The sequence below is a fragment of the Podarcis gaigeae genome (genome assembly GCF_964106915.1).
Source record: "Podarcis gaigeae genome assembly, chromosome: 4".
NCBI classification, from domain to species: Eukaryota; Metazoa; Chordata; class Lepidosauria; order Squamata; family Lacertidae; genus Podarcis; species Podarcis gaigeae.
This window is the reverse complement of record NC_139677.1, coordinates 44,650,754-44,664,882: the sequence shown is the minus strand read 5'-3', so window position 1 is coordinate 44,664,882 and position 14,129 is coordinate 44,650,754. Positions and strand designations below refer to the sequence as shown.

The 14,129-nt window shown below is 41.1% G+C and overlaps 1 protein-coding gene across 1 annotated transcript in view; it reads right to left on the bottom strand.

Moving 5' to 3' along the window:
* The window catches only part of POLA1 (DNA polymerase alpha 1, catalytic subunit), a 176,994-nt gene extending 164,349 nt beyond the window's left edge, over positions 1 to 12,645 (bottom strand). The window contains exons 1-10 of the mRNA XM_083734167.1: positions 12,523 to 12,645; positions 6,875 to 6,996; positions 6,493 to 6,589; positions 5,227 to 5,307; positions 3,271 to 3,386; positions 3,006 to 3,068; positions 1,827 to 1,925; positions 971 to 1,169; positions 563 to 725; positions 114 to 289 (exon numbers count right to left, since the gene is read on the bottom strand). Coding sequence (XP_083590293.1) covers positions 114 to 289; positions 563 to 725; positions 971 to 1,169; positions 1,827 to 1,925; positions 3,006 to 3,068; positions 3,271 to 3,386; positions 5,227 to 5,307; positions 6,493 to 6,589; positions 6,875 to 6,996; positions 12,523 to 12,574 — 1,168 coding nt within the window. The 5' untranslated portion in view covers positions 12,575 to 12,645. The remainder of the gene's footprint in view (positions 1 to 113; positions 290 to 562; positions 726 to 970; positions 1,170 to 1,826; positions 1,926 to 3,005; positions 3,069 to 3,270; positions 3,387 to 5,226; positions 5,308 to 6,492; positions 6,590 to 6,874; positions 6,997 to 12,522) is intronic.
* Positions 12,646 to 14,129: the final 1,484 nt, after the last annotated feature.

The window sequence follows — 14,129 nt, the reverse complement described above, 5'->3', positions numbered from 1 at the left end:
AGACTGCGGTAAAGTTCGCTAACCGGAACACTACTTCCAGTTTTGCAGAGTTTGTATACCGAATAGTTCATAAACAGGGCTGTTCTTAAACCGAGGTACCACTGTATACATACCTGGTTGATTATACTGATCTTCATAAGCATCTAGCCAATAGAACCTGAAGATCTGCTCCCCATCTTCCCCATTTATTAAGGGCAACTGACTGGAATCCACTTGAATTTCAGAAGCTAGCTGCCCATCTTCTTCATCAATTCTGTCCCAACAAGAAACATCAGGGATGGGAGTGTTTCTGAAATACAAAACATGAGGAAGGGGGGGGGGGGAGGCATAGCTTTACATGTGAAGTGAGTATTTTAAAGGGTCATCTTTTCTTCAGAAGAACACTGAAGAAAAGCTTTTGATCGTCTTAGGTTTATTACTGCAAGTCAACTAACATCTTCTGAGAACATTTCTCCATCTCTATGAAGCCTTGAGAAGCTTTTCATACTGTTAGTGAACTTAGAAGAAAGCTAAAAGTGGAAACCAGAAGAAAAAGTCCCGAAGGATTTTTTTGAGTGCTTACAAGAAATATGAGCCTGTTTTCACAGAGTCCACTTGCTGTATTTGTCTATCTTCTGTTTTCACCTCTTCCTTCAGGATCGTGACCGATTCTTCTACAACTGCACCTTCCTCCATAGATTCATCAAAGTCCCCGTCATCAAAATCCATTATAGTCTGTTCATCTCCTGTAAGCATTATGCAGAGACTTTAAGACTCAATGTACTATATTTCAATGATTTTATTTATTTAGATTATTTTGGCAGTTATTTTTTTCACACAGCGATTTTAATATGGTTTCTATAAGAACATTAATATGTACAAATACAATATAAAATAAAGTCAAACATCATCAAATAAACTATCAACCACAGAGGTGAATGTAATTGAAAATACAAGGCGATGAACATTATTACCAAAATATAACAATTACCTATAGTAGCTTCCTCTTGTTTAGCTTTTTTCTGTTCTCCATTTTCAACCATTTGCATTCCATTTTCAGGTTCACTTCTCTCTTCTTTGACTACATCTGATCTAGCTGTGTAGACTGAATTCTTAGAATGAGATGAATTGGGTGAAGAAACTTCTTTTTTGACAGACGTGACAGGTTTTCTCACCTCAGAAGACGTTCTCTATAAGCACAAGTGATTTTAATTAAAAATCAGATTAGGGTGGCAAACCCCTGGCCTGGGGACTTCAGCTGGAATAGCAAGCCTTCAAGAGTAGCCTGCCAGTCGCTCATTACAATTTCCCTCCAGTGGCAGCACCACCACCACCAAAGGAAAAAATATCCTCCCCACCCCGCTCATCAGATGATCAGGATAGGCAGGGAGGACGCAGTTTCCATCAGAGCACTGGGCTGAGTGAAAAGGGAAGTTCTTCTCCCAGATATCCCAGAGGAGGAAGGGAAGCGCAAGTTTCATTCCAGCCAATGCACCTGTATTTCAAATAGGAACCCCCACACCTATTTTCAAAAGGGCTAGATGTAGGCAAGGCCTTTTAAACACTGTGCTCTACTACTATATCCTCTCCAAAGAATGCAAGTTGAAACATTAAGTTTATTTAAGTAGATTTGGGGTACAAAGCCACCATACAACTGATAGCCAAATGCATTTTTCCCATTCCAGCTGATATTAACTATACTGATTTTGCTAGCTTCGATTTTTTGTTTGTTCACACAGCAACAAATCAAACTAAGATTTTAAAATATCAAGAAGCATATGGAAGTTCTAAAGCAACAGACACATAAACTTCTCAGAAATCTTAACATTTCCATTTTGGAATATTACCTTGGACACTTGAGATTGCACAGAAAAGGGATTCAACGGTGTTCCAAAAAGCCTCTTTTTTTTTAGAACTACAACCGGTGGTGGTGCTAAGGGAACTGGCTACAAAGGAGAAAAACATTAGGCATCAGTCACTGCTGTAGCAGAACTTACAAAAGAAAGAGTCTGCTATGTTCCACATAAAAATGCATACACCCCTTATATCCCTTCCCCACACCGAACAGTCACCAGTTCTTTGAAGAAAGGGCAACCCTGGTACAGGATTTTAGTTATTATTGTATTTTTCCATGTATAAGACAATGCTTTTTGCTCAAAAAATTTAGGCAAAAATTGGGTGTCGTCTTATACATGGAGAGGGGGGACGTGTGATTAATGGCAGCAGCAAGCAGGAGATTGGCAGCGGTGATTGGGCAGGTGATTGGTGGTTGCAGCAAGGCCTGCTGGTGATTGGCTGTGGCTGCGGCAATTGAGCAGGCGATTGGCAGCTGTGGCAAGTGGGCGGGTGGGCTGTTGGTGGCAGCGAGCAGTGAGTGACTGGCAGAAGTGACCTCCCCCACCCACCAAAAAAAGCTAAACGACTTAATTTCTTAATTTGGGGTTTAAAAAAAATAGGGGTCATCTTATACATGGGGGTGTCTTATACAGTGGTACCTAGGGTTAAGTACTTAATTCATTCTGGAGGTCTGTTCTTAACCTGAAACTGTTCTTAACCTGAGGTACCACTTTAGCTAATGGGGCCTCCTGCTGCTGCCGCGCCGCTGAAGCACGATTTCTGTTCTCATCCTGAAGCAAAGTTCTTAACCCGAGGTACTATTTCTGGGTTAGCGGAGTCTGTAATCTGAAGCGTCTGTAACCTGAAGCATGGGTGGGGAAGCAGGTTCCAAAGCCACTCTCAATATGCTCCAGCATGCCCCGTTTCTCTCCATATCATTGGAGCACCAACAGTGAAGGAGGGACAAATGTGGAGCTTTTTGTGGTTGCAACAAATGCCCCCAGTACCAGATCTCATTTTCTGTGAAGAGAGAAGTCTACAATATTCTTTGGCCCCTAGTATGCCTTTACATGGACTATATGGTTGCAGTCCCTAATCCAGTTTATATTTTGTTCTCTTCCAAGCATTTTAAAAACATAAACTCTACACCTTGCTCCTCTACTACCCCCAGAACACACATGAATTCCTACCTCGGCATTTAGATCTTGCAAAATGTCTCCTAGCAAATCATCCTTAGACAGGTCAACAGCTTTCTGTGAAAGGAGATACATGTGCTAAGTAAACTGCTCATTGGAAAAAACAGGATCAACATTTACAACGAAAGTTAAGCAATCATGTGCTGCCCTTCTACAGCAGCTTTTTTCAAAACACAAACAGAGCAACAGATCTGAGGGCATATATATTTTTATTTGTCTAAATTTGGCAGACATATTTTTTGCTTATAATATAACTTACGTCAGCACTTTTCTTCCCAGTGCTGGCCATAAACATAGATTTTATAGTGTTTGGTTTTGATACCAGAGGCTTCTTCACATTTTTCTTGTCATTTGCAGAAGTTGTGTCTCTTCTTCCTAGCAGATAGATACAGTACCTTTAAATATCACAATCCTATTGATAAGTCAAAATCTATTAGTAATGACAACTGCAGATCAATATTCAAGATTGAATCATCCATTATTAGAAATGAACCATAAGGGACCAAGCAGCTGCATGTAAGTCACTTGCAAGTTACACTGCAAGTTCGCTTGAAAACTGATGTACAGTGCAATCTTGTGCTTTTCTACTCAGAAACGAGACCAACAGAGTTCAAGAGGGCTTACTCCAAGGTAAGTGGGCATAGAATTGCAGCCCTGGAGGTCTTACATAACTAAGTAAAGATCAGCAGTAAATCAGCAAGTAAAAGGTAAGGTATTAGAGGTGTGTGGGTTTTTTTTTAAAAAAAGAAAGATTCTCCACTTCAACCTGAAAACCCTGTGGGTTTTTTTAATGCTGAAAATTTAGCTCCTTTTAATATTCAGCTCAGCCTAAGAAAAATAAAGAATGTGTCAAATTATTGAAATTATACAAAGGAAACCACCTGGCACATGTTGATAATAAAGTCATGATGAAATAGAATTATTCATCAGTTTACTTGAAACTTGATGAGGACAGAGTGAAACCACACTTCAGTTATTTAAATGGCTGTTAAACTGTCACAAAATCAGCCCAACTATTCTTTTGAAATTGATCTTACCTACACGTAAGAGGGGGGTGGGAATGCTGCACACATTAACTTCTGTTAGTAACTATACAGTGTAACTATTCTCATTTTGTTATTTGTAGTTTGGAAATGAAAATCACTATTTTAAAAAATGTTAACTTATAATAGCCTTACCTTACATTTGACCACTTTGATGGGTATAAGTAGCCCTACTCCAGGGCCACATAACACCTATTCCACATTTGTAAGAACCTGGACATTTAATGAGGCATGACCTGCACTTTAGAACTCTCTGCCTATTGAGATCAAGCAAGCACCTTCACTTTACCCTTTTCAGGGCCTGCTAAAAACATTCTTGCTTACGACAAGCCTATGCAGGTGCTTAGAAAGTTGAGGTAATTTTAATCCATTTTTGCATTTTAACTACTGCATCTTGTAAAGTAGAGTCATATTTTTTCCTTGATTTTCTTGTCTTATCTTTTTGTAAACCATTTTGAGGTGTGTGTGTTTTTTTTATAATAAAGCAATGTATAATTTCTATGAAATAAACAAAAGGTCTGTTAATGTTTCAGTTGCCACTTCTCAGAGCATTTTCTTGAAATTACTTTCCCCCCCTTTCAACTTAACTTTCTATTGCTACTCTAAAAACATGAATGCTGATTGATTAAATTATTTATTTGTACAGCAACGCAGTGGAATTGCTTCCTGAAGCAGAAAAAGGACGCAGTTACCTGAACTGGCATTTGACACATTCAAACATTAAAAGCAAAACACCAGTAAGTATTTATTACAGATAAGAGCAATATAATGCATATGCTCTCTACTCTGTCCTTCTTGACATGGCCTCAAAGAGGCAATTTGAAGTGTCCACTACTGTTTCAGAATAACATCCGTTTAAGACAGCCTTTCTCAACCTGTGGGTCCCCAAATGTTGTTGAACTACAACTCCCATCACCCCCAGCTAGCAAGGCCAGAGCTCAGGGATGATGGGAGTTGTAGTCCAACAGCATCTGGGGACCAACAGGTTGAGAACCACTGGTTTAAGACATCATCCAAAGCCTGAACGCTCCTAGCAACGCCAGGGAAACTCCACTTTGTCCTTCAGCGATATAAAAATGTGTACCCTTTCAATGAGTTGCTATGTCTATTCTTCAGTCTAATTTTAATTAACTCCCTCTCAGGAAAGCTGCTAAAAAAAAAAGTTCACTCACTTTTCTTGCTGGAATCAAGAGCATCATCTTCCAACTCTTCATCGAAAATCTCCCTGCCATCTTCTACGTAGCCAACACCATCTATGTAGGGAAAGTGTCATACTTTAACCAACGGGCAGCAAACAAACCCAGACTCTATCTGGGTGTGAAGGTCAGCCAAGTTCCTCTTGATTTTCCATCATTTTGTAACTTGTATTTAGAGTGTCCTCTTGCCAACAAAAATATTGTTACAAATTCAACATGACCGCTTCATTTGTGACGAGTGTTTCTAAAATATGCATCAGCTCGGTCACTCAGGGGAGAAATCCAGCTTATAGATTCCACATGTATTGTCAACATTCTCATCTCCTGTTCCTTGATACATTAAATTAAGTTCTACTAAAAAACAATGACCTACTTTCTGCTTAGTAAGCTTAAATGTGAACATGCCCTCCGTGACGTATAATTTGTGGATCATAGCCCGAATGGCCCAACCAACATATGCTTTGGCTGCAATGGTGAAAACAGCAACCTAAGCATAGCAAGCTGGCCAGGAACAGCTAGACAGCTTGTGACTATCAACCTAACACCAACCCGACCATTTACTTTACTGAAAGCTTTTTACAGGGTTGTGCCAGCTTTTCACATATTCTAGTGGCCTACAGTAAGCACAATCAGCTCACAACAAGTGGCTGTTGTGGCCCCTCTATTAATACATCAGTTTTGAGGAAAATCCCACTCCCACCCTGAACACTATGGTCCAATTTCTGTTAACAATTTGCAAAGCCACAAGTTATTTTGCAGATCTCATCGATAAAAGCACTGTTCAGACCAGTTATTTTCATTTTTAAGCCTTGATATTATATTTTTATTATTATTATTATTATTATTATTATTATTATTATTATTATTATTTATATCCCGCCCATATGGCCGGGCCTCCCCAGCTACTATGGGCAGCTTCCAACAGGATATTAAAAACACAATAAACCATCAAACATTAAAAAATTCCCTAAACAGGGCTGCCTTCAGATGTCTTCTAAAAGTCATATGGTTGTTTATTTCCTTGACATGTGGTGGGAGGACGTTCCACGGGGCAGGCGCCACCACTGAGAAGGCCCTCTGCTTAATAAGTTCCTTTGGATGCACACAAGGAATTGGATTATCTCTATGGGATTTTTTTTTTTTTAAATTGCATATAGCAAAGATTATCCAAACCAAGGGAAGAATAGCTGTTTTAATGTCAGCACAAAGTCAAGAGTGAAAAATTAAATCCACTTCACAAACCATCATCCACAATCCAGTCATCATCCTGCCGTTCTCTGACAATCTTGGAGTATTGTTCTTCATCAATTTCATCATAAACACTTGTGAACTCTTCAACCTGTAATAAGAAGTTGGGAGCAACCATTGTAACTGTCCCTCTTTTCAAATGGGCCAGATAATAAAGTAAATGAATAAGTCAGATATGCAGACCTGGTCAGGACTTCTATTTATATAAAGATAACACTGATAAGCACATTTAATGAGTAAATTTAGGTACCTTTCTCTCTGTCTCTCACTCTCTCTCTCTCTCTCTCTCTCTCTCACACACACACACACACTCACACACAGTAGCACTTCCCCATTATGCATTTCCGTGGAACTAAAGCCAGAACATTTTAGTTACCTCATATTTTATTTTTTCACCACCTTTTGCTTTTTTCAAACGTTCCAATGCTTCTTGTCTCCCTTTTTTAACTTTCTTCTCACGACGTGAACGTGAAGATGTAAGGTTTGCAGAATCAGCTTCTGAAAGGCACAACAGTAGTTATTAACAAAGGTTAGAAACAGAGTGCACAACATTTAAATAAGCACACCATTATGATACCAATAATCAAATGCCATGGCCAATGAGAGAGGTTTTTAAATGTGAAATTAAGCAAAACCTGCGAATAACTTTTCCTGCAAAATTAAAAATTAAAAAAAAATTACTATATGTTTTGACAGAATGTTCTCCATTTCTTAAAATGAAAACATAAAAATTGACAACATAGTGAATAGCAATTAGTCAAACTCAGAAGCTGGTGATTAGCAATGAACTTTTCTCAGATAGCTAACTAAGGTAAAGGGACCCCTGACCATTAGGTCCAGTCGTGGCCGACTCTGGGGCTGCGGCGCTCATCTTGCTTTATTGGCTGAGGGAGCCGGCGTACAGCTTCCGAGTCATGTGGCCAGCATGACTAAGCCGCTTCTGGCGAACCAGAGCAGTGCATGGAAACACTGTTTACCTTCCTGCTGGAGCAATACCTATTTATCTACTTGCACTTTGACGTGCTTCCGAACTGATAGGTTGGCAGGAGCAGGGACCGAGCAATGGGAGCTCACTCCATCGCGGGGATTCAAACTGCCAACCATCCGATCGGCAAGTCCTAGGCTCTGTGGTTTAACCCACAGCGCCACCCGCGTCCCTTAGATAGTTAACTACACATAGCAAAAATCTATATATCTAATGCATAGTTCTCTAGTTAGTATGTTAACAATTTTCTGTGTCTCCATTTTTCTAACATAAAATTTAAATTTTGGCTGCATCCACTACAGCCCCCAGAAAAATCAGGTCAGAACATGGCTGTAGCCAGGATTTATGTTGGGGGAGGGGGCAGGATACCCATCTGTCACCATCCTCTGTCTGGCTGTTTAGCAGATTGGGAATGAAATGTCTCAGCAACAGCTGTTTTAAATTACTTTCTTTTGACCCCAAGTGCTCAGAAAAATCCATCAATTTTTTTCTACAATTTCTACTTTTAGTTAAGTATTGTTATTTATTTACTTGATGGGGGGGGCAGCTGCCTCCCCCTACGACACCCATAGGTCAGAAGCTGTTGGTGTGGCATGGGGAGGCATCTGGAAGGGGGAACTGTTCATACAAGCTGCCTCTGACTGACCCATGGTGGTCCCGCACTCCCCAAACCTTTCCTGAGGACCCCCTGAGCCCAGAGGATTTTCTGGGGGTGCAACAGGAATGAGGGACAGCAAAGCTACACTGTGCAAATGGTGTCAAGAGCTGTAGCAGGTGAGTTTGCATTACAGTTGTTATCCAGTGTAACAGAAAAGCCTTTTATTTAATTGTTTTGTCAATTATTTACAAGTATTTTAATAAAAATAATTTCCAAGTCTTGACGGTAACATTGAAACAATACAAAAGACTACAATTCTATACACAAATACCTAGGATGTGACTCCTACTGAACTCCATGTGGCCTATGTCTAAGTAAACTTGTACAGTGGTACCTCGGGTTAAGTACTTAATTCGTTCCGGAGGTCCGTTCTTAACCTGAAACTGTTCTTAACCTGAAGCACCACTTTAGCTAATGGGGCCTCCCTCTGCTGCCACGCCGCCAGAGCACGATTTCTGTTCTTATCCTGAAGCAAAGTTCTTAACCCGAAGTCCTATTTCTGGGTTAGCGGAGTCTGTAACCTGAAGCGTATGGAACCTGAAGCGTATGTAACCCGAAGTACCACTGTATGAGGATTGCACTGAGACAAAACATTCCAAAGCCCTAATCTTCCACAGTGGAGGAGAGTTGAATGTAGCAGGAGTCCCAACATATAACTCTGCTCAGCTGTTCCAACCAAAGGGAGCTTCACCAGCTGTGCCTGCCAAAAACACAGGAAGGCAGTAGCCAGAACAAACACAGGGTGTTTTGGGGGTGGAGCTGAGCTGACCAAAGCTCTAAACTAAAGCCTGTCTACCTATCTGCTATGGGCCCAAGTTGGGCCTCTCAGCTGGCACAGCAAAACAAAAACAAAAACCATCTTCCCAGGCCATGGTTTGACTTTGCATAATTTTTGAATCTGCTTTCATGGTTTGTCTCTTTCAGACAGGCCATGAATTGTAAGCCAAGGACAAGACTTGGTTGTGCTTCATGGTTTGTCTGGAGTGAGACAAATCACAGGCTCAGGTTTGGATGACATGCTGGGCCGGGCCATGGCTTGGCTTACAGCAGCAGGACCAGAGAAGAAGCAAAGTGCTCTGGGAGCCTACAGACTCTCATGCACCTGTGCTAAACCATGGTTTGGCTTAGCATTACATGCAAACCAGGTCTACTGTGTTGTTTACTCAGAAGTAGCCAGCTTGTATTTGCATTGCAGCATTAAGCATAATATGAAGTTTATAATAAATAAACAAGTCCTGCTTTAAAAAAACCACAAAAACTATAGCTACTCAAGACACCAGAAAATTAATCCTGAGAATATGACACTTTCACAAAACAAAGTAAAAGCAAATAAATGGATTTATATAGATGCTAAAATAAAATAAAAAAGTCTTCCCTGTGAATTGGCAGGGCTTCCATGTTAAATCCTTCAGATCAAACATTCTTGGTATTTTAACAGCTTCTGAGGTATCCATGGAGCACAAAATTAGCAGGGCCTACATTTTCACTTTTTTTACTAAATGAAACTTCATCTCCTCCAATTTCCAGCTTGTACGGACATATCACACATACACAAGAGTAGTGAAAAGTCTCTATGATGCATCAGGCCTTCACAGAGCTTTCAGGCAACATATGCTAGAGCCTAAGAATTTGAAATATTTATTCATTTCTATTTACATGAGCTATTCATATTTGAAAGAATAAATATTGTTAATTACCAACCCTAGCTTACAAAAAAATATATGTTTTAATCACTGTACAAGTGTCTTAACACTTTTTGTATTAAGAACTATTTAGTTCAATGTTGCTTTTGGAAGGCAACCTTATCTTGGTGCCTTGTCCCGCAGGTGACAGTCCCCCCATACAAAAATCTCCTCACATTCCCAACTGTTCAGGTAATATTTTCAGCCTTTGGCTCAAATTGCTTTTTAACAATAGCCCTATTCAGGCACAGGGGAAGGGCAGAAGGGCTAATCTCTGTTGCCATTTCAGTCACCTTCTGACTTACCTGACTGTCAGAAGCAGGCCACCTTTTTACTCATGAAAGCTTCCCACATATTTTAGAACCCTAATTATGTAAAGCTTTAAAATGCACAGGGAAGGCAGCCTAAACAGCAACAGAAGATATCCTAGCACCTTTATCCCTGCTGCTTGCGCACACACACACCCCACAGAGTTAATTCACACTTTACACTCAGAGAAGGTTACCATCTGCTGTTCAAGCAAGTAGGTTTGACACCCATCTAATCCAAGTTAAGTAACTAGTTAAGTAACTGTACTAGTTTAAGCATCATCAATGATTACTATTAATATATCCTTGCTGTCATTTATCAAAACAGAAATCTAAATGAAATTCATTTCTGTTTTGCTAATTTTATGGACCAAATTGCACATAAAAGTCTACATAAATGGGAGAATGTTATATTGAACTCTATGAGGCTTCTAAACAGAAAAGCTTAGGATTGTGCAGAAAAACCCCTAAAGATTTGTAGACATTAAAAGCAGGGTTTTGTTTGGTTTTTTTAAAAAAGTGAAGCCATTAAGACAGATGAATACATAAGTATTCATAAGCATAAAAATGAAGGGAAAGCTTTTTTTGCTGTTTGCAGACACAGCAATATCTGCCATCACTAAACAATTACAGTTATAGAACAGTACTAATTAGAAGTACTAGGAAAGTGTAAAACCTTAACATTAATCTTCTCTCCATGACAGATTACAATTGAAACGTATTTCCATGTATCACCATCATGTTCTCCATAAATGATTCCTTCTAAAAGCATTCAAAAGATCTTTGGGGAGAAAATCAAGGCTCATCTAAGTATTGCTGTCAGCTTTAAAACACAAAAAAGCATTTTCATTTTGAGCAATTATTACATACACTGCTGCAGGCTTGAAAATAGCCTCTTGCTTGATTGCCTGGAGGTGATTCGTGCCACAGACAATCAGGCTAGAAAGCAGTTGTCAACTAAGGGTAGCTGGCCCTCCCACCCCACCCATTTCCAGGTCATCAATATGCTTTCCCAATCTGGTGCCCTCCAGATGTTTTGAACTGCAATTCCTATCAGCCAGGACAGATGGTAATTGTAGTCCAAAACATCTGACGGGCACCAGGCCGGGAAATGCGTGGGCAGCCAGGCAAGTAATATTTGTGAACTACATGCTGACCTTGACAGAGGCCCCTCTTTGTTTGTGGAGCTCTCTCTCTCTTTCTCTGTCTCTGATGTGAAAGTTACAAGATTACATCCTTAGTAACTTTTATGAGCCCACATTTCAACAAACCAGATACTTTTTCAGGAGAGAAAAGGAATTTTCTACTGCATTTGCTCCATGCTTTATTGGACAGCAATGTTGCCAAGTCACTCCCCTCTCATTTCACCAAACCTTTGTGCTCTTCCCCATGTCCCCCCAATTTACACATAATATCTCACAAACCTGACTTTAAGACACTTCTTACCCAACTCCTCAGCAAAATAAAAACTCTTTCAAGTCACCAATTCTCTTTTTTTAACTTTAGAGAGGAGAACCTATGTCACCCTGAAGAGAACGGGGAAGCAGCAACAACATTTTTGTTCCATGCTTCCCTCACAACTCCCTTGTGAGGTAGCTAAACCAACTATTAGATCAGCCTCTGCCTCTGTTCGTTTGCCTTTCACAATTACCCTAACTCTATCCAGCCTGCCAGGTAGCTAGCTGCATCTTAAAAGAGCAATGCTGCAGGGGTGCTGTCACCAGTCACTGGCCATTTGGGGAAACAGCCCAAACTTAACAATACTTATTATATTATATTATATTATATTATAATATTATTATATTATTAGTATAATCTCTCTCACACACACAGACATACAAACACACAATTTCTAGTCCAATGCAAATAAAGACTCAGATAAGAATCTCCAATTCAAAGGTTTGTTAAGAGGAAGACATCCAATGGGCGCCTGCAAAGGTGTGTTTCTTTTAGATTCCTATTGAACCATGTACATCATTCAAATGAAAAATGTCAAGGTTTGTAAGTGGCGTTTTTGGTGGCAAATGAAAGCAAAGGTGCCACAGGAGGAAGAAACACTATCCCCACATACACCCCCGAGAGCAAGCACCATAGAAACCAGTGTGACTTACTTCCAGGTAAACGTACCAGTACATGACGTTGTCCCGCCTTTCTCTCTCCATGCAGGACGCATGCCCCCAAATCCACCTTCCCCGTTTGCAGTGGTTTAGCCTCAAGTCAAAAGACAAACAACCACGCGCGGTTGCAGCTTCTGCCGCCCGGGACTCCATACTTACCTGGCCCTGCGCTGCCTCCCTCCTTCGCCCCCTCGCTCCATTCCACCCCCGCCCCGCCGCCGCCTTCCTCGCAACCCGGCGCCCGCCCGACCCGACGGCGGCGTCTCCCTCTCACCTCCATGGCAGCCGTCGCCAGCCCCGTCGCGCGGGCTCTCGCTCAAATCCATGGCGGAGAGGGAGCCGACTGCCGCCCGCAGCGCCTCCAAGCCCGGCCCGCAACTCCACGCTCTCGCGCCAAAGCGCCTGAAAGTGGCGCGAGAAAAGAGACCCAAGTGCCCCGGCCAGGCGAGCAGCCAATCAGAGGCCGCGGTGACGACATCCGTCCTTCCTATTCCGCTTCAGGGTCGAAGGGAAAGAGCTATAAGAGTGGCTGAGCGGCACCTCGGCTGGCTGCTTCGGGGAGGCGGCGGGTTGGGGAGGAGGGAAGGGAGGGTGTGTGTGAATGCGCGCGCACGGCGATGGTGATGGAAAGCTGTGCATCGTTTTCTTCTTTGTACTTTCGTGCATTCCGAATGTGGTGGGATAAAAAGATACGGACAGGGGCGAATAATGGCTGCAGTATGTTTGCAAACCCTAGGTTACCTTTCTTCATGCCTAAAACAGGCAACTAGATTTGTAAATGTAATTAATGTCATTTCTTGCGCATCTTTGGACTTTTACTTCCCATGCTTGGAACGGGTTTGAATTCTTAGCTTTAAAGACTAAAATTTTGACTCTTATTTGGTTTATTTTTTTACCTGCCGATGCGTTGCTTGAATTGTGGTGATTTTATTATTTGTTTGTGGCAAGGGTGCCCATGTTTCCTTTAAATAATGTTTGGGTGCTTGCATTACATAATGTAAATAATAAGTATGGTAGAGCCTATTGCAGGGGGGTTATCTATAACTTCTGTTATATGTAGTTATATAGCAATTCTTGCTGCTAATTATTTCTAGCATAACTTAATGTGAAAATGGTTTTACAGTACAGTATATGGTACTAGTCCAGCTCTACATGCACACTATACCTTTAAAGCACATTCAAAGCACATTCCTTCCCTCAAAGAATAATAGGCACTGTGGTTTATCCGTCACCAGTACAATTCCCAGTAACTCTGAACAAACTACAATACCCAGAATTATTTGGGTCTGGGGAATGTGTTTTTAAAATATAGTCAGTGTGTATGCAACCTTATTAGGCCACTGTAAACAAGACAATGGCTTTCTTTCTAAAGAAAAGTGGCAGGTTCAACGAGGTTATTTCTGTCTAAATGGGGTAAACCTCCATTCCTGTGTGACACAGTCACAATTCTCCCCACACTCCTAAGTGTTTGTATTTTTAATAATAATAATAGACTAAACAAGCACATACATGCACCTGCACATTTAACATTTTGGCTACTTTTTCCTGGTGCTTTCACATTTGCCACCATGGACTCCTTTGGGAGGAAGGGCAGGGTAGAAATTTAATTTTAAAAATACTTATGGAACTGTATCATACTGAGTTGGACAACGGCCAGTGTTGTCTGCTCTTGACTGCAGCGGTCAGAGGTCTTTCCCATCACCTGCTATTTGATCTTTTTAACCGGAGCTGCTAGGAGTTGAACCTCAGACACAGAAACCTGCCATATGAGTCAGATCATTGGTTATCCAGCTCAATACTCCCCACCCTGACTGGCAGTGGCTCTCCAGGGTCTGACTCAACCCTACCTAGAGATGCTGAGAACTGAACCTGTGACCTTCT